Here is a 19,158-nt window from a genome sequence, read left to right as displayed (position 1 = left end):
TTGTGTGTCTAGAAGGATAGTCTTGCGTAACAGTTAAAGTTGCTGTCGTGTGACTAAGAGATTACGGGTTTGAGTTGTAGAAACAACCTCTTGCAAAAATACAGGGTAAGGCTGCGTACAATAGACCCTTGCGGTCCGGCCCTTTTCTGGACTCTGCACATAGCGGGAGTTTAGTGCACTGGGCTGTGTCTAGTAGCATTAACAGTAGCATTAATAGTCAGATATGGTTATATAAAATAGGAAAATAATAGCAGCATTAATAGTTATCCCTTTTCCATTTTGTGGAAATAGACTGGGCTCCCTACTTTTTAATTTTATAGCCCATATTTCAATTTACAACCAACTAGCCCAAAAATAATAGGCTAAGATTCAACATTCAACTCAATAGGTTCTCGAAATTACTATTTAATTTTTAAAAAAGATTGCTCAACCTTTTAAGTTAATTTTCAAATTAGTAATTGTGACTCAAATATTGTTCAACAAACCAAATCCATTTGGGTGGTGAAAATTAGATTTTTAACAAGCTTAAATATATGGGTTTAAATTTCAAATTTGATTTTGTGAGAAATTTGGAGTGAGTGTTATTTAAACTTGTTAAAAATAGTATAAGGAGATTGTATATACAATTTGAAGTCATTTAATGGAGATTTGGACTGGTTTTGAACAAGAATTACAACTAAAAAATGTGGAAGAAGTTCGTCTACAGACGCTTGTATAAAGGTATATAAAAGTGTATAATAGGCTAAGATTCAACATTCAACTCCAATAGGTTCTCGAAATTACTATTTAATTTTTAAAAAAGATTGCTCAAGCTTTTAAGTTAATTTTCAAATTAGTAATTGTGACTCAAATATTAGTTCAACAAACCAAATCCATTTGGGTGGTAAAAATTAGATTTTTAACAAGTTTAAATATGTGGGTTTAAATTTCGAATTTGATTTTGTGAGAAATTTGAAGTGGGTGTTATTTAGACTTGTTAAAAATAGTATAAGGAGATTGTATATAAAATTTGAAGTCATTTAATGGAGATTTGGACTGATTTTGAACAAGAATTGCAACTAAAAATCGTGGAAGAAGTTCGTCTACAGACGCTTGTATAAAGGTATATACAACAACAACAACAACAATAATAACAACAACTCAGTATAATCCCATTAGTGGGGTCTGGGGAGTGTAGTGTGTACACAGACCTTACCCCTACTATGAGGTAGAGAGGCCGTTTCCAATAGACCCTCGGCATCCTTCCCTCCAAGAACTCCCCACCTTACTCTTGGGGTGACTCGAACTCACAACCTCTTGGTTGGAAGTGGAGGTTGTTTACCATAAGAGCAACCCCTCTTGTCTTGTATAAAGGTATATAAAAGTGTATAGTAGTGTATAAGATGTGTTTATACGCTCTTATACACTATTATACAAGATTATACATAATTATACAAAAAACTAACTTGTCTTCTTCCTTGTGTTTTTTCTGAAATTTAACTCAAATCTTGCTCAAATCTACTCCAAATTTAAATTTTGAACTACCTTTTGATATTTTCAATCAATTGGAACAACACTCAATCCAAACAACTAACAAACTCAAAAAATCATATTTTCGAAAGCAAAGCTTTGAATGGCCTTCAATTGTGGATTTCTACTCTTCAATTTTCTTACATTGCAACTAGGCGATACACAGAGGCGGATCCATGATTTAAATTTTATGGGTTCAATTTTTAAGATTTCTAACATTGAACCCGTTATATATTTAAAGTTATGAGTTCAAATCTATTATTTTTGCAATTTTAATAAATTTTTACACATAAATTTCTACTCCTCGTCGAAAGTTATGTGTTCAATTGAATCCGTAACTCTCACACTAGATCCGCCTCTGACGATACATGGGGGAGAAGCAGCTATGGCGAACGGCCCCTTAAAGTATATGTAGAAGATGTCAGAAGAAGAGAGAGTGAAAGCAATGGTTGTGAGAACACATATTTAAAGAACACAAATTTTGAATTTGCTAGTGCTTTCAAAATATGTACAATATGGAATAAGTCTGGTAAAACTTAAAAATATGGTCCATTTTTTGTTTCTTCTAATTCTTTCAAAAAACAAAGACCATATGGGACTAAAGAGTCACGGAGGACTGTTGGATGAAGCGCGAAAATGGCAGTGAGGATAATTTTGGCGGAAAAATAGGGTCAGATGAGTCAATAATTGTAAAACCCTAGTCTTCCGTAGCTTCTAGAAACTCGAAGCTCCCGATTTGCTAAGACGCTCTGCTTCTTTGAAAAATATTACTTTGTGCCTTCCTCAGAGGTGGGAACGAGACTTGTCGACCATCTCAGGGTATGTGTTTTCACTCTCTCTTCACGTAGAAACGCCCATACTGTGTGTAATATTGCTATATGGACTGTTATCACTTGTTTATTTTTAGTTAGGGATAATTTTGTTTACTTGTCAGCTTCATTTCATATTCATCGGATCATAAGATCACTGATTGTGAAGTTCATCTTACCTAATAATTGTGTTATAAAACGTTTATTTGAGCTTTAGTTTCATTTTCATATTGATATACTCCATGTGTTACTGGTTGTGTTGTATAATTGGTTACTTATTACACTGAATAATAGTTTGGTCGAGAATAGTTGAGATCATTGCTTATTTCCTTTTTCTGTGCCTAGTTTTGATGTTTTATACTTCTGATTTGAGTTTGAACTTTGAAAAATATTACTCTCTTTTGATAATATTGATAAATATATTAGTAATTATATATAATTTACATGTTTAGCGTCTACTTGTCTTGGAATAGTGCTTTACTTTTCTGATCCAAAACATTTTTCTTTCATTGCCTAATTTATTTGTTGTTTCCTGTCAATAAAGAGTAATTGTCAAATAGTTATTTCTAACTTTGCTCGTATTGAATTGTTTGGTGAGTATTCTATTATGTTTGCTTAGATTTCCTACTTTATCTCATGTTCGTGCGGATGTGCTTTTATTGGTAGGGTTTGACTGCTTAGTCATTAAATTTCTGTGTTCCAATTTTTGAACTATTTTCGCTCTTGAACTGAAATTTAGACATTGTTGCTTAATTATTGTGCTTGATCCTTGTTGGAAGCTTCCGTTCTCCACTTGCTTGTACTTTAGGGAAATGCTTCAGTTATTATTGCTTTCTGTGCAGGTCATAGTATTGACTTACAAACATGGGGGACGGGTCACCGCGCCCATCTGTAATTCAGAAAATACATGGGCATTCACACCTCTTCTCTCTAATATCTCCCCACACACATTCCAAGCATGCTGGTTCATACAACATGGCTGGTGGGTATGTCAATGAAGTTCTACGGGGTGCTTTCATGACGAGTTGCCATGCCAATATCCTGGAAATCCAGTCATTGCGCAATCCTATTCTCATACAGGCCCCATCTGAAGAGAAGAAGGCTAACAGTTTTATAGTGGATTTTCTCATGGGAGGGGTTTCTGCTGCAGTGTCTAAAACAGCTGCAGCTCCGATAGAGAGAGTCAAGCTTTTGATTCAGAACCAGGATGAGATGATAAAAGCTGGTAGACTTTCTGAACCTTACAAAGGCATTACGGACTGCTTTGGCAGAACTATTAAAGATGAAGGCGTCATTGCTCTTTGGAGAGGCAATACTGCAAATGTCATCAGATACTTCCCGACTCAGGTTGGCAGTTCTAACTTTCTGTTGGTTGATCCCTATTCGTTCTGTCTACAATTTCAATAGCTACTTAAACTTTTTCATTACACTTAGCTGAGGCACTCTTCTGCTTTTTGATCGCTTTTTAGTCCAAAGATTGTTGTTACTTACCTACGAGACAGTTACAAAGGTATACTACAGCAGAATATAGAACATATGAATTAGTTTTGCCGTCATTACTTTGAAGTTTTTACTGTTATTGTTGTGTTGACTTTGAGACATCATGATCTCTCTAAGGATGTGCGTTATCTCGGCCGTAGTGTCTGTACATTTGTGTATCTTAACTATTTTTGTGGTCGCTGGTACATCATTATGTGTCCTCCCGGATAAGTCCTGGATTTGAATACATTTGCCATCATTATTAAAATGCATTGATTTTTTTATTATAATGATTGTGAAACTTTATGAATCTTTTTACTGTTATAAAATTGTCAAAAAAGCTAAGAAGAGGAGGACTTGAGAGTATCATTGGTACATTTGAGTTGTTTAAACAATTTCGTGGCCATCACTACATCAGTTTGTGTTCTTAGGATCACTAATTCCTGAATTTTTTGAATAGGTACATTTTGCTTTATTGTAATACTGTAAAAATTCATAAATCTCTCCAGTGAAGTGCATTACCAAATAAGGAAAAAAGAAGAGGACTTGAAAGAGGCATAGGTACATTTAAGTAGTAAATTTGTGGCCACTACTGCAGCACCTTTTGTCCTTCAGAATTATTAATTCCTAATTTTGTCTTTTGCAGGCCTTGAATTTTGCTTTTAAAGATTACTTTAAGAGACTGTTTAATTTCAAAAAAGACAGGGATGGCTATTGGAAGTGGTTTGCGGGAAACTTGGCATCTGGTGGTGCTGCTGGTGCCTCATCCCTTTTGTTTGTGTATTCCTTGGATTATGCGAGAACACGCCTTGCTAATGATAATAAGGCTGCGAAAAAGGGTGGTGAGAGGCAGTTTAATGGTCTGGTTGATGTTTATAGGAAAACTCTCAAATCAGATGGTATTGGGGGGCTTTATCGTGGATTCACCATCTCATGTGTGGGAATCATTGTTTACCGTGGTCTGTACTTTGGGATGTATGATTCACTTAAACCAGTTGTTCTAGTTGGTGACTTGCAGGTATCAGAAATCTGAATTCTGGTTCAGCGTCCCCTTTATTTTATAAAGTCATCTTTTAAGCACTCTTATCCATATGCTGGATTCTTTTGTCCTTTTGATGCACTCGCTGGTTCTTCTCCTCACCCCCCCCCCCCCCCCCACACACACACACACACAGCACTCCATTTTGTCAATGATTTATTATCCATATGCAAAAGTTATCGTTTGAGTTATGGTTACATATCTGTCAAATTTTGGAGATTGGACTCGGGTTATGCATGAATTAACCATTTGACTTGCATGTGTATGAATTATGTGATATCAGTCCTCCTCTGTTGGGTCACACCATCAACATTTAGAACTGAAGGATGGATTTGCCATCTCATTGCTATTACCTTTAGTTTCTGTTTCCACAAAGTGGCCGGTATTAACACTACATTTTTTCGTGTTTACAGGATAGCTTTTTCGCGAGTTTCTTGTTGGGGTGGGGTATCACTATTGGTGCTGGTTTGGCTTCTTATCCAATTGATACAGTGCGTAGAAGAATGATGATGACTTCTGGAGAAGCAGTGAAGTACAAGGGCTCAATGGATGCGTTTACGCAGATTGTTAAGAATGAAGGCACTAAATCACTTTTCAAAGGTGCTGGAGCAAATATTCTACGTGCTGTTGCTGGTGCAGGTGTTCTAGCCGGATACGATAAGCTGCAGCTGATTATGTTCGGAAAGAAATATGGATCTGGTGGCGGTGGTTGATTAAATATGGTGATGATGACGAAATGATTGTCCTTTGGTTGTGTATATTTCCTTGGTTGTCTCTGTGCTTTCAAATAATTTCCTCGAACAGTGTCACATTGGTTTGGATTCTCTTGAAAGTTTATGCAGGAACTGTAATTTCCCTGTAGTTGTTATCCTTGTTGCTATGAAACTCTTGAAACTGCTGTATGCTTATAGTTGTCTATTATGCAGAAATTGATGTACGGTTTTACTTTCTGCTACTTCATAGCAAGAGCTCATATTGTCAACAAATTCGCCAAGAGAAGGAAGTGAGGTATTGGGATATTTTACTGCTATTAGCTGTAGTCATAAGACTCGATCGCCACCTCAAGTGCATACGTAGCCTAAATAAGATATGGAAACGTGCTTGTTAAACGACAGCGCATACTGAAATTAGTTTCGTTAATCTTGTTGAATTCATTAAAATTATGACGGAGATCACAAGGGCGAAGCAAGGAAAACGCAGACGATTTGCCGAGTTTGATTGTAGTTGGCATGCAAATGAAGCTTCATCTCTTTAGCAAGTTTTGACAAGATAAGGAGAACAATTGTTGTTTCTCTATTCTTTCTCTCTGGTGTTGTTTCAAGTTTCAACACAAATATCACAACTTGGTAATCTTTTTGTTTTCGTCGAAAACTTTTATAAGCATTGTACGGGAATTGAGCCATAAGATCTTGGCTATCCTAGGAGTGATATTATCCATTATCCATCTTATATACGATATTTTTCTTATTTCCTTACTGAACTTCTGTGTGTAGCAATAATAAGCCTATAACCATCATTCAACAAGATAATATAAACATCGTTGTCCCGGTTATGCCTTGGCAAAAGCTCATTTGTTCATCTAAAAACCTTGTTAGAAACATAAAGTTCATCTCTTCAAATTCAAGTTAAGATCCTGTCTGCCCTTAACTCTACTGTGTTTCTATCGAATCCCACTTCAAACAACTGAGAAAGCTACCTGTAAGGAGGGAAGTCTATATCGTTCACATCTTCTAACTCCACTTTGTCTACAAATAGCATGATCATTCAACACATTGAATCTTCATGTCTTATTGTAGAGTCTGCTGGATCTAGAATCCAAGAAATTTCGTATAAACCATCTGATAAGGGTGTGAAAACATGATACATCATAAAAACATAATTATGTTGGCAGCTATTTCTGACAGTTGTTAGGTTGCTGTTATTTCGGTTGTTGTGAAATGCAGTAATCCTAACAGAAGGTAGTGACTATATCATTAACCAGAGGACTTAAAACAGAAAAAGAAAGGATATCACACCTTACAAAAACCAAGAGAGGCTGTTGTTTACATCCATTGCCAGTCCTTAACAAAAGATGGCTTCGTTTTCCTTTCCCATTACTACTACTGCCTTTGTTCTCTTTCTTCTAAGTCTCACCTCCAATATGTTCAACAACTCAGCAGCCAAACATGGTCATAAGACTGCCCTTTACCACCACCAAAACAGCTATTCCTCCTCCATTAATAAGGCCATAACAAACACCAGGCTGCAAAAAGCCTACATTGCCCTCCAAGCTTGGAAACGCGTTATCTATTCTGATCCAAACAACATGACCGCCAATTGGATTGGCCATTCAGTCTGCAACTACACTGGCATTTATTGCGCGCCATTCCCAAATGACACTAAAATTCAAGTTGTTGCTGGTATTGATCTGAACCATGCTGATATAGCTAGTTTCTTACCTGATGAAATCGGCCTTCTCAATGACTTAGCATTGCTGCACCTAAACAGCAATCGCTTTTGTGGAATCCTCCCTCTCTCTTTATCCCATCTTACTCTCTTGCATGAGCTTGATCTCAGTAACAACAGATTCGTAGGACCTTTCCCAACTCTCGTGCTCTCTCTTCCTTCCTTAAAATATCTTGATCTTCGCTTCAATGAGTTTGAAGGGCCCTTGCCTTCTCAACTCTTTAGCAAGGATCTCGATGCTATTTTCGTTAACAATAATCGTTTAACTTCCATGATCCCTTCAAATCTAGGATCAAGCACAGCTTCTGTTGTTGTTTTTGCCAATAATTATTTTGGAGGATGCTTACCACCTAGCATAGCCAACTTTGCAAACACTTTGGAAGAATTGCTCCTTATTAATACTAGCTTATCAGGGTGTTTGCCTCCTGAAGTGGGATTCTTGTACAAGTTAAAAGTGCTAGATGTGAGTAATAATAAGTTGGTAGGGCCAATACCTTATAGTATTGCTGGATTAGCTCACTTGGAGCTACTAAATTTAGCACATAACATGATGAATGGAATTGTGCCAGAAGGAATATGTGTCTTGCCTAAACTATCAAACTTCACTTTCTCTTATAACTACTTTTGTGAGGAGCAGGGAATTTGCAGCAATTTGACATCAAAGGGTATAGTGTACGATGATCGTCGGAACTGTTTGCCAGAAAAACCTCTTCAAAGAAGCAAGAAGGAATGTGACCCTGTGGCTGAGCATCCCATAGACTGTTTTGCACTTCATTGTGGCACTTGATTTTTGCTATTGAGTTGCTTCTGCTGATAATGTGACTTAATATTAGCTTTCGAGTTTTCTTTTATTTTATTTTCAAATTTAGTAGCTAATGTGAAAAAAAGGAAAACAAGTGTTATGATCTAATTTAAGGAATAATGTCAATAGTAAATCTGTAAATATGGTGTGATGAAGTTTCCTATATGTTGGTAGTTTAACTGTGATGCTACTTATTTGTATTGTCCCAAAGAATGATTCTCAGACTTGGAAATCTTGATCATAATCTCAGACAAGTCAAAATTTGAAAACCAGTATAACAATGGTTCCAATTTCATCTCTTATTAGACAATTAAATCAAATTCTGTACGAGAAACCATAGTATTGAGTACAACAAAATCTGCAGACTATACACATCTAGTTCCTATAAAAATCATGATTCCTATCTACCTGTAATTCACCTATTGAAAGGTGCTGATCAAAGGCTACATTTCCCAACTTGGAATTTACAACTTGTTTTCCCAACCTATATCACAAACAAAAGCTGGTGTAATGGGATACAAGAAAAGAATCTAGAAATGTTATCACCTTGAACAAGAACTACATTGACCATAATATACATTACAAGAACTGCACAAGGCAATCTGGTGAATCTGTGTTAAATTTTTAAAATCTACTGAAGACTTCTCAAGAATGCTCCGATGCAATCCTCCACCAACCTGAAAGAAAGCACAAAAGCTCAGTCACATTACACATTTCCTTCAGGATCACGGGGAAGAAGGAACGTTTCTATCTTTTGAGGGAAATAATCACAACATCATGCGTTAAGGCAGACAATTTATTTTAATTTTTTTAGAACTCATTGCCACACTGAATTTCCGCACATTTTGTAAGGTAATATCGCCTGAAGAGTTCCAGAGGAAAGAATGTTACCGACGGTTTAAACATATATACATGCATAGCCATTTTACCTCATTTGACAGGTTGGTGATATCAGTTGTTCCAAATCAATAGGAATTCAAAAATAAATCTATTCAGGCAGGAGGAAGAGGACGTCGGCATGTTGGGCACTCCATCTTTATGTCCATCCATCTTTGTAAACAACCGGAATGAAAGAAATGATCACAAGGCGTCACCTGCAAATCAATTGGCGCATTATAACCATATGGATTTTCTTTACCATATTTGACAGGAATCCTAAATTATAGCGAGAAAAGTTCAATACAAGTTGCATTACCATCCAATGATTTGCACGTTGAGTAAGATCAATAGCAGTCATGCAAATGACACAGTCAGAGACACGAGCTGCATCCTGGTTAAACCTTCTATAATAGCTATACTTCTCCGGTAAAATCTGCAAGACCTCAACAAAGCTTACGTAAGATAGGTCACTGCAAAACTCAATAGATGATTGATGCTTTATCCTAAGAATCATTTTTTTGTCTAGAGCATCTACTTTTGTATACTTCATCAAAAAAGATCGGTTATTGCAAAACTTATTCTTCTCAGTTGTTTTCTTACTTCTAATAGCATAATCGTTTCATCGAAAATCAACAAGTAGAGCAGCATAATACCTGACGAGGAATGAACCACCGAGATCCAAGATAGTGCTGCAAAAGAAGAACTGATGCTTGGAATGCCATGAAAATTCCCAAGCAGATGCACCAATTTTCGTCGGGCTCTATCCGCATAAAATTGTGAGGACAACCAAAGACATATAGTGGGATTGCTAACCGAGTTATAGTCATTCCCAAGATGTAATGAGGATGCAATGGTTTTCTCAAGTCACGAATAACATTAGTTACAACTTGAGGTATCCAAAAAGAGTGTAAAAGGAGAAGAAGAGGCCGCAGAAACTTATGGAACTCGTACATGACCAAAATGCCACCTAAAAGGATCCCATCTGCAAAACAATTTTGGAAAATAAAGATAGAGAAATGATATCCTTTTATTCATAAATTGCTATTACTACCTAGAGTTTAACTTCTTTCTTGGCTTCGGTCTTATTTTTATCTTGTTGTTATTCCTACTTGTTGCCATTACTTTTTTCATCCGTTCTCTGGCCGAGGGTCTATTGGAAACAACCTCTCTGCCCTTCCAGGGTAGGGGTAAGGTTGCGTACATCTTACCCTCCCCAGACCCCACTTATGGGAAATCACTGGGTTTGTTGTTGTTGTTGTTGTAAACATAGAGAAATGAGTGTGTTGTCCATGACAGTTGAAGCATATCAAGCTGAGAGACGGGGGGCGGGGTGGAGAAAAGGCCTAATGAAATTGCTTTAGTGTTTCTCTACCAAATTTGCATGACTACTTTCTTTTGAGATTTTTGGATGACAAAACGACATAAAGCTTCTGCCTAAGAGAGATTTCAATTTTTTTGCTGGACAAAATCTCAATTCGTTAGGCCCATGGCACACATCTGAAGCAAACCATGAACCATGTTGAACGGTGAAGTTCATTCATTGCTTATATTTTCACCCTAGACACTGATTCATTTTCTTAAAACGTTATGTCAGATTCACAAGTCACCAAATTTTGAAGCCTAGTGTGTATTGGATAAATTATTGCAAATCAGAGGATAAATCCTTCTTCATTAGGTAGAGAAATGGAATAGAACCGGGAATAGTTCCTGAATTGAGCTATACGAAAGCAGGTAGGATTATGTGAAAGAAAGATTTCCCAGATAAACCCAAATGTGTTATTTACTCTTCAACATCTAATTTCCCCTATCAGTAGAATTCATACCTTGCAGCTTGACAAATTAAAGATACAGGCATATATAGTTGGTGACTCAGTTTATTATTTATGCACATGTCCACATTTCAGCAAGGGATACTTACAGAAACGGCTGTATAGAACTGATAGCTCACGCCTCATTGCTTCCCAACCCTCTCCACTACTCATAGGTCTATTTGCCTTCCATATAGCGAGAAGATATCTCATCTCAAATATTGAGAACACAACAAACTTGAAAAATGCAGCAGTTGCAAAAGCATTGAACAGGGATTCTGTTAAAGAGCGAAAGATTAGCAGAGTGCAGAATTGCAGCTAAAACAACATGAGTTTCTCAGAGAAAATCTTCAACAAGAGTCTATAAGAAGTAATGAACACATTAGGAACGTAAAATTCACTTTAAGTAGCCATACAAACTTCTAAGAGTAGGTAACAGGAAGGCAAAAGCATGACATAGTAATGACTTGTTAACAAGTTACTAACTAGGAAGTGTTTATCTTAAGAGGGTTACGTCATTGTTACCACCACTCTGCAATTTTTAGATAATAAAACCAGATAAACGTGCTGGTTACAGTGACCTAGATATCAGCTACCCATCTAACTTACCAACAAGTATGCCTGCAGTCAGATGCAGAAGACAAAGATAAGAATCAATTATTCCCTGTTGTCCGATCATCAGAATTGAAACTTTGGAAGCTCCCTAGAAAAGGAAAATTAGACATTATTCACTTGATTTAATACATTGAAATAGCAAAAAAAATATGTGAAGACTTGTATCATTGAATGTAACACAAAGTGGTAGTCTTACTGATTGGGTGTTGCTATATTCCATTTGCCGAATGAGAAGGAGCACTTGAAGAAAAGATACCTAGGGTTTTCATAAGTTAAGGAATCCACAAAAATGCAGTTTACAGAAAAAATAATATCAATGAAATAACAACTCTTGTAGGATACAAAGGTGACCATCAACGTATAGTTAACTGCTTTGTTGTAGTAAACCTCTATATTGACAGAAGTAGCATTTAATAGCATGGGTGAGAAACAGTTTCCATCGTCATCCACTGAAGGGCTTTCCATCAATCCTTCTAGATGATAATGATCACGATCTACATCTGGAAATGACAAGTAACTCGAGATAAATCACTTGCTTCCTGGTACTTGGTCAAACTACAGGGAGAAATTGGGTAAAGAGGAAGGTAAATAAGATAAATCAAGTACCAGTAGTGGAAGATGTGACACGAGAAACTTGTGCTGCAATTTCAACATTACAATGTTTCTCCATTTCATAAATAGGTGCTGCACAAACAGAGATATAAATAGTTATAGACAGGAATATAAAAAATTAAATTGGATCAAGGAGGAGTAAGCATTATTACAATGTTTCCTTTTCCAAATCTTATCTCGTGGAGACTCCTGGAAGACCTGAGATGAGAAAAGTCCAAGCTGTCCAGGAAAGGTAAGACAGAGAAAGAAATTGTCATTTCATATATTTTTGCTGACACTTAATATTTGATTAGAATTCACTTGGATGGATGTAATCAATTTTTTTATATAATTCCTGAGCGAAAAAAGAACAACATATAGAGGGGTAAAGGTAACCTATTTGGGAGGGGATATGTGAATAATACAAGAAGCTCCCTCTATGAACCACCACTTTGAGAAGGAAAATTTTCATAAAATGAGTAGTTTCATTTTTAAAAAATAAATAAATGAGAAAAGGTTTCATAAACAAGTACACACCATAAAATTTTTGAATTTGCATCGCATTGCCTCAATATTATATTCAAGCAAAGCATGTCATTCATGGCTGCTAACCATCAAATTGTCAGGTGCCAAAGCATTACAACTTACAAGCTTCAAATATAAAGGAAAATACATAATGATAATGGAGAAATTTAAAGTAAAATAATTGATTAGCATGGATAAAACTCACAAGTGCAGATGTCATAAGTTGTCTGTCAAAGCTACTATTTAAAATTACATCTCAAAGACATAAAATATGGTCATGATTAATACCAAATGATATGGATTTGATAACAGATAATCGTCTTCCTGCCCAAGCTCACCCTCTTTGCTGCTACAAAAGAAACATAAATGTCAGTTAATGAAGCATTCTAAATAGTATCTCCACGCTTGTTATGCGAATTAAGAAGACTGAAGCAATTAGGTTTACTTTGTAAAGAAACAATTATAAAGAAAATAAGAGAAAAATTATATTCCTTTTTCCTTTACTTCTCTTAATAGCAATTTTCCTAAGAGATACAATTTATAGCATCTTTCTTGACAATACTTCATAAAGCTTACTTGAGGCATAAATCCTTCACCTTGCTTAAAACCTACTAAGAGGACCTTTTATCTTTTATGCATATCCGTAACCGCATATACCAAACTCAACCATGACAAATCCAAGTTGTAATCACTAATCATCTATTGTCCTATGTGAGATAAACTGTCATGAGTATAAATACATTTTTCAGATTGTTATCTTTCAATAAGAAAGTGACTATAGCTTTAAGTTAATTATATTAGTTAAGTGCAACGCCAATTTATACAGCTATCTCTTTGAACAAAGAAAAAAAATTTATACTTCTATCTCTGGGTTTTCTACTATAAATATTAGGACCTTCCTACGTAAATTTGTTCCATGGACTAAGATAGGTGGTTGAACATATTTAGAGAGTTTCCTTGCGCCAAGCAACAAAAATCAGTACCTGTAAGCTACCATCCGAAGTTGTCTGAATGGCCATACATATACACCTTCTACTCTAATTTGAGCACCCCCATGTTCATTGTCAAAAACATCATGGAAAATTATTACACCCTGTCGTCGGCAACATTAAATTGTAGGAAGATAATGTCATTGAAATAAGTAATGTCATCATAAAAAGTATATTCAGCTCAGGCCTGATTTTTCAAGCACTATAACAAAGATTCTTGAAGGCTCGTCAAAGGAAACATAATACATCCCAAAAAATAGCAACGAGACATAAGCACATCAGACTATTCACTATCAGGTTCTGATTGTCGAGCTTACAACATAAGCAATCTTCTATAAAGGGAATTTTCAGTTATTTCCAAAACCCATACATGGAGTAGACACTTCAAAAGTTACAGGCTTACAGCATCAATGACAGATTATGCTTGGATGCCCCATTCTTTGTCAGACAAGAAAATATGCAACATAAACAATCATGTCATGCAATTCTTCGTACATACAAGACTTTCTTTTCTGAGATAAAAAGACAAATGAAGGTGCTGTACTTCATCCAATTCAGTCAAGTAACCTTTTTTTCCCTTTCAGTGACAAGTTATAGTCCAGTAACCATCATCTGATTGTAACTACAGAGATAAAACATAATTTTCATTTTTCTTTCTTTTTGATACAGGAGACAAGCAATTTTGTGAAAAATGACACCAAGTTAACACAATATTTTGTAAAGAGACTGGTATTTAAGATGGCAGGACTACCTGAACATAATGTACACCAGTTATTTTTGTTGGAGCACTAATCAATTCCAGGACAGAGTTTCCATTGGACTTCTGAAAATCAGGAAAACGAGAAGAGCTATTCGTTGAATCTAGGAACCTCCAAGATCCTGAAGCTCAAATTTCAGAAGAAAATATCGTTAGATTCAAAACAGTAGTAGCAAGGGAAGTTCATTTACTGAAGGAAGAATGGTTATCTTCCTTCATTTTCTTTGAAATGAGTTCTGCTCAATTGATAACATCACTTTTAACTTCTTAGCCTAGTCTGTTTGACAAGACAAATTAGGTACTTTCACTATCTTCACAAGACACTACTCATCAGGATATGTAAAGGAAGAACATAGGGAGAATATTCTCCCAACAAATGCAACATGAGCATGCACCAGAAAGCAAGTTTACATTTTACAAACCTCTGTATGTTCCTGTTATATTCCAAGCAGAAAATGGCCCCAATTCATTGTCATCCTTCTTTGCAAATAGCCACTGCTACCAAAAACAAGAAGAATTTGATTAAAGACTAGGCAGGAAAAACAAGCAGAAAGACTAGGCAGGAAAAACAAGCAGCCATACTATGGCCATAGTCACTTGTTTTTTCTTTGTTTATTATTTTGATGACCGAGAAATCCGTTGATTCAGCTTCAGAACTCAATGGATAATAGGCCCACCCCTTTACCCTTCTCCATTTAAAAACTAAATTTGGTTCAGCATCCAGGTTTTGAACTAGTGGCGTGCACCTATACACATCCTGTGTTATACAATCTTTGTCGTTGAATAGAAAACCTGGAGCACTACGGTCCTAGTCAGTTTTAGTAGTAATGTCATGAACCCTCATGTTACCTATGCATGAGTAGACATTCTCTCCACTCTCCAGGATTCGATATGCATAATTTGTAAATGAGCTCCAATGATCCTATATTGAGAACAGAATTTTCACATTGATCCTGTATCGTAAAGGAAGCTAAATATACCCCGCTAAAAATGTCAATTTGTACTTTTCCACTATATTTGACATCCTATCTTATCAAAAGAGTTACTTACTTTATAACTCGTTAACAAAAGAGATCAGGTCATTCCATCCTACAGTGAGAGGCCTAGACATTCCTTTATTTTAGCTAGTAGGGGTGATTCACTCTTAAATATATACTAAGAGCAGAGTGTGTTTATTGTTTAGCTCGCACAACTTGTCTCCTCGAATCTCGTCATAGTCTTAACATGGATACCATGTCGATTACTTGGTTTCGACAAGGGTTGGACAAACTGGGCTTAGTGGAGGGTATATGGTACATAAATCAACACAAACATCTCCAACTATTATTTGCAAGAGCTTTAAAGTTGACAGTAAATAGTAACGGGTGTTTTGGACATTTGACAAGTAAATGGCAAGAGTCCTAGGAAGATCTCCAACAAGCAGTTGTTGCTTCTAGGAGAGCCTTTTCTTATGAAAGTGGTGTCCGGGCCAACATCAACTATTCCACTAGGTACCTGCTACCTCCCACTAGCACAGATACTGGGTAACTCTTCCCACTAATCTGCTAGGTATAGCTTAAAAAAGGGCCTTGGCAAAAATTCATGGTATTCAATGCAGGAAAATCACTACGGCTTCAAAGTAAATCTGTACTTGTGAAATTCTTCAAACATTAACCTAACATGGTGCAAGTTTTCCAGATTGTGTTCCTCTCACCAGCCAATTTTTGAGGCACCTTCGCTGCATCTAGACATGTTATATCCTTAGGTCCATAGCCCCTTCTTTGTGACACGCACTAAAGAAGTGACAACTGTTATATTCTTTGAAAATTAACAACCCTTAAATATATGCATTGGTGCTATTATCAGATGTTTCTCAACTAAACTAAAGTAACTATCAGACAGGAGATCTTTATTATGTGGTTTCCAAGAATGTTCGAGTCCAACTCCTATTGCTATATTACTCCTGGGTCTAATACTGTGATACAGATTCAAGAGTCTTAACTTTCCACCTATAGATCATGGATTTCTGCAAATGGTGCCACCCTATAACTTATAAGTCCAAAAGTCTGGTAAAATTAGACTTGTCCGTAAAAAAAGAGTAAAATTAGCTCCAAATGATCATTTAAAAGATAGATAACCCATGACAATATTTATTTTGACCTCCAATACACCGAAATGAACTTCTATTAAGATGACAAGATGTAGCACCACCTTCTCTTTCCTTTTTAATTTTCATCATACTTTTATACTTAATTTTCCCATCATTTTCAATCCATATCGTGGCTGCAGAAATGCCATGACCCGTGATGCCTGCTGAGCTTGGATAAAAGCAGATCAACTGTAAATATCCTTTACTTTCATTAGTTACCCCAATAAATGGAAACTTTGAGCTTCAACCAGATTATATCAGTTAGATCCCGGGTATATGCAGACCATTGTGATACTATGCAAACAAAAACAAACACTGCATGCCGGTAAAACTTGATCAGAGTCTCTTATTCTTTCACTGCATGCCGGTAAAACTTGACCAGAGTCTCTTATTCTTTCTTTCCCTATCAATCAGCTCTCCAGGAACCCTTTTGACTTCAAGCTAAGCTAGGATCTAAACATGTGACTAGATCACATTTATCATAAACCGACTGCTATCACCAAAAATTAAAACTTTTTTCTCAAATTCAATTGAAATTTCCTAATTGCAAAAGTAAATGCATCAAACACCACAAGAATGCTCTCATTTCAGGCAAATACACATGAAAGCTAAAATCCCTTTTTTTTCCTTTTATACAACAGAGCTGAGAACATCAATTTCCACAGTTATATACATATTTGAAGGAGGAATCTGATAAAATACATACATGGGGAAAGAGGAACAATCATATAACTTAAGAATTTCATAGTACAATAATGGGGGTTAAAAATTCTTTCATTTTTAAGCAAACACCAAGCTTTTGACTTCATAACTTAAGCACCACTTAATTGAGAAAAGTTTCCATTTTTATTGAAGTTGCCTTAACAGGGAACAAAAAAAAACAACAGATATGAAACAACTGCAAGTTACTAACCTCATCACTCCACGAACGAGACCTTTCTCTAAGAGGCCTGAGTCCCTTTACTGAGCAAAACCCTCCAAAGAAGAACCATAAATAGAACAGAATTCTTAAAAAGATCAATTTTTTTGTGGCACCCATTTCAAGATCAATTACAATTATTGTCCTTTAAGCAATTCTTGATAAACCCAGATGAAAAAATGAAGCCCATTACAGTTTGAAAGAAGAGATATGTAAGAAGAGGTGGATTGCTTCAAGTGAAGTCAAAACAATCAAGAAAACTAACGACCCAACAACAAGCACCAAGATACCGAGCAATTTTTCAGAAGAAAAGGAGAGCTCAACGGCTAATCTACAGCCTAAATAGAATCATTTGTTTGTTGATTATTTTGGTTACAACAAAAAGGACCTTCACTGGTCAATTCACGAACAAGAAAATAGAATACCCCAACATAGTACTGTGTTTTCTTCAATTAAAAAAAATCAACTAACAGTTATAGGTACAACATTAATTATAATATTCTGTTTGTTAAGTAGGTTCTAAACAGCTATAGCCTATACAGATACAACATATACAGAATATATTGAAGAGTGATGAAGAGGTGGGGTGAGTGTTTTTCTCTATTAGCTAACAAGTTTTGCTTCAAACTCAATTATTTTGAAATAGAATTTTAAAAAAAAAAATTATTTTTGAAATTTGAAGTTTAAAATAAATAATAAATATTTGTATGATTATAAATTTATTTAATAAAAATAAATAAAAATCCTAAAATTAAATTTCTTTTACATAAAAAGGTTACATTTTTTAAGAATTGATTAAAGAAAAAAATACATCACGCTAAAATGGAACAAAAAAAATACTATTTGAAAATAGTGTTTGCCTTATTTGAAAATAGTTTTTGTCTTACTTTTCTAGGTAAAATGGAAGTCTTATTAGGAGGGCATTCAAGAAAATAACATGGCAATGGACTTTGCTACTAAATTTATCTACTCCTATGCCTATATAGCTGTAGATTATATTAATCTCAGTTAGCCATAATATTTAGTAGTTGTAAACTTCAATACATGTAAATACTGGTGAAATATTGAAAAATTTTCAAAATATTTCAAATAAGACGATGAATTTTATCCACAAAATTTAAATTTTCTTTTTGTTCAAATAAAGTTCATGTACAATACAACTTAAACTTGCAAATACTCTCTTTTTACTTAAATATAAATATTATTTTTTCAACTTTAACATTTTTAAACTTGTAAAGTTGTCTCCGTGTGACCTATAGATACGAGTTCGAACCGTAAATACAATCACTAATGCTTGCGTTTGAATAAGTTATCTATATCGTACTCCTTGTGGTGCGGTACTTTTCCGACGCATGAATATATGATACTTGGTGCACCGGCTGTCTTTTTTTAAAAAAAAAATTTTCCAACGTAAATCAAATATTACCCAAACACCTAAGTTTTAATCTAGTAAGATGCAAACATTGGTGTAATTAAATTTAATTTGCCATTGACAATAGATAACGTTGACTTTAGATGAATTATAATTGAGCTGTCGTATAAGGAATATGATTAAAGTCTGTCTCTATATCTCTTTTTGTACTTCTGGACAGGTTGACAGTTCTACCTTTCGAATGAACCTAGTTGTATATTTAGGCCTTTTATTTGGACTGCCTCAAACTACTACTGCTAATAAGCCACGTCGATGGTCATAAATTATTTTTTATTTTTCCTTCTTACATTTTCCTCTCGTGCTATTTGTACATCATGTCCCTTTTATAATTTTGAATTTAAAAAATAACCTTTTTAGATCTCTTATGTGTAAAAGACAGATCTCTTACGTATAAAAATAAATCTTCCATTTGTAAAAAAAAGAGAGGTAAGG

The 19,158-nt window shown here is 35.4% G+C and overlaps 3 protein-coding genes across 6 annotated transcripts; 2 read left to right on the top strand and 1 right to left on the bottom strand.

Moving 5' to 3' along the window:
• The first annotated feature begins 2,165 nt into the window (after window positions 1–2,165).
• LOC104101184 (ADP,ATP carrier protein 1, mitochondrial-like) lies at window positions 2,166–5,791 on the top strand. 2 transcript variants are annotated; one of them, XM_009608621.4, is made up of 4 exons: window positions 2,166–2,328; window positions 3,161–3,665; window positions 4,444–4,815; window positions 5,250–5,791. In XM_009608621.4, the coding sequence occupies exons 2-4, from the start codon at window positions 3,183–3,185 to the stop codon at window positions 5,547–5,549; spliced, it is 1,155 nt and encodes a 384-aa protein (XP_009606916.1). In that variant the 5' UTR covers window positions 2,166–2,328; window positions 3,161–3,182; the 3' UTR covers window positions 5,550–5,791. The 2 variants fall into 2 exon arrangements, with proteins under 2 accessions (XP_009606916.1, XP_070037503.1); XM_070181402.1 differs by having other exon boundaries at window positions 2,206–2,334; window positions 3,168–3,665.
• Window positions 5,792–6,822: 1,031 nt separating this feature from the next.
• LOC104101185 (leucine-rich repeat extensin-like protein 4) lies at window positions 6,823–8,188 on the top strand. The gene has a single exon (XM_009608622.4). The coding sequence runs from the start codon at window positions 6,908–6,910 to the stop codon at window positions 8,066–8,068; it is 1,161 nt and encodes a 386-aa protein (XP_009606917.1). The 5' UTR covers window positions 6,823–6,907; the 3' UTR covers window positions 8,069–8,188.
• A 170-nt stretch (window positions 8,189–8,358) lies between these two features.
• LOC104101186 (transmembrane E3 ubiquitin-protein ligase FLY1) lies at window positions 8,359–17,561 on the bottom strand. 3 transcript variants are annotated; one of them, XM_009608623.4, is made up of 15 exons: window positions 17,289–17,561; window positions 14,670–14,745; window positions 14,242–14,369; window positions 13,485–13,594; window positions 12,790–12,850; window positions 12,150–12,216; window positions 11,992–12,069; window positions 11,728–11,885; window positions 11,582–11,641; window positions 11,380–11,473; window positions 10,881–11,048; window positions 9,616–9,944; window positions 9,279–9,395; window positions 9,013–9,177; window positions 8,359–8,760 (listed from the first exon to the last, which is right to left on the bottom strand). In XM_009608623.4, the coding sequence occupies exons 1-14, from the start codon at window positions 17,412–17,414 to the stop codon at window positions 9,076–9,078; spliced, it is 1,674 nt and encodes a 557-aa protein (XP_009606918.1). In that variant the 5' UTR covers window positions 17,415–17,561; the 3' UTR covers window positions 8,359–8,760; window positions 9,013–9,075. The 3 variants fall into 3 exon arrangements, with proteins under 3 accessions (XP_009606918.1, XP_009606920.1, XP_009606919.1); XM_009608625.4 differs by having other exon boundaries at window positions 12,790–12,847; XM_009608624.4 differs by having other exon boundaries at window positions 14,670–14,742.
• Window positions 17,562–19,158: the final 1,597 nt, after the last annotated feature.

The sequence above is a fragment of the Nicotiana tomentosiformis genome, chromosome 7 (assembly GCF_000390325.3).
Source record: "Nicotiana tomentosiformis chromosome 7, ASM39032v3, whole genome shotgun sequence".
NCBI classification, from domain to species: Eukaryota; Viridiplantae; Streptophyta; class Magnoliopsida; order Solanales; family Solanaceae; genus Nicotiana; species Nicotiana tomentosiformis.
The sequence above is the reverse complement of the archived record's forward strand: the minus strand, read 5'-3'. Positions and strand labels throughout refer to the sequence as shown.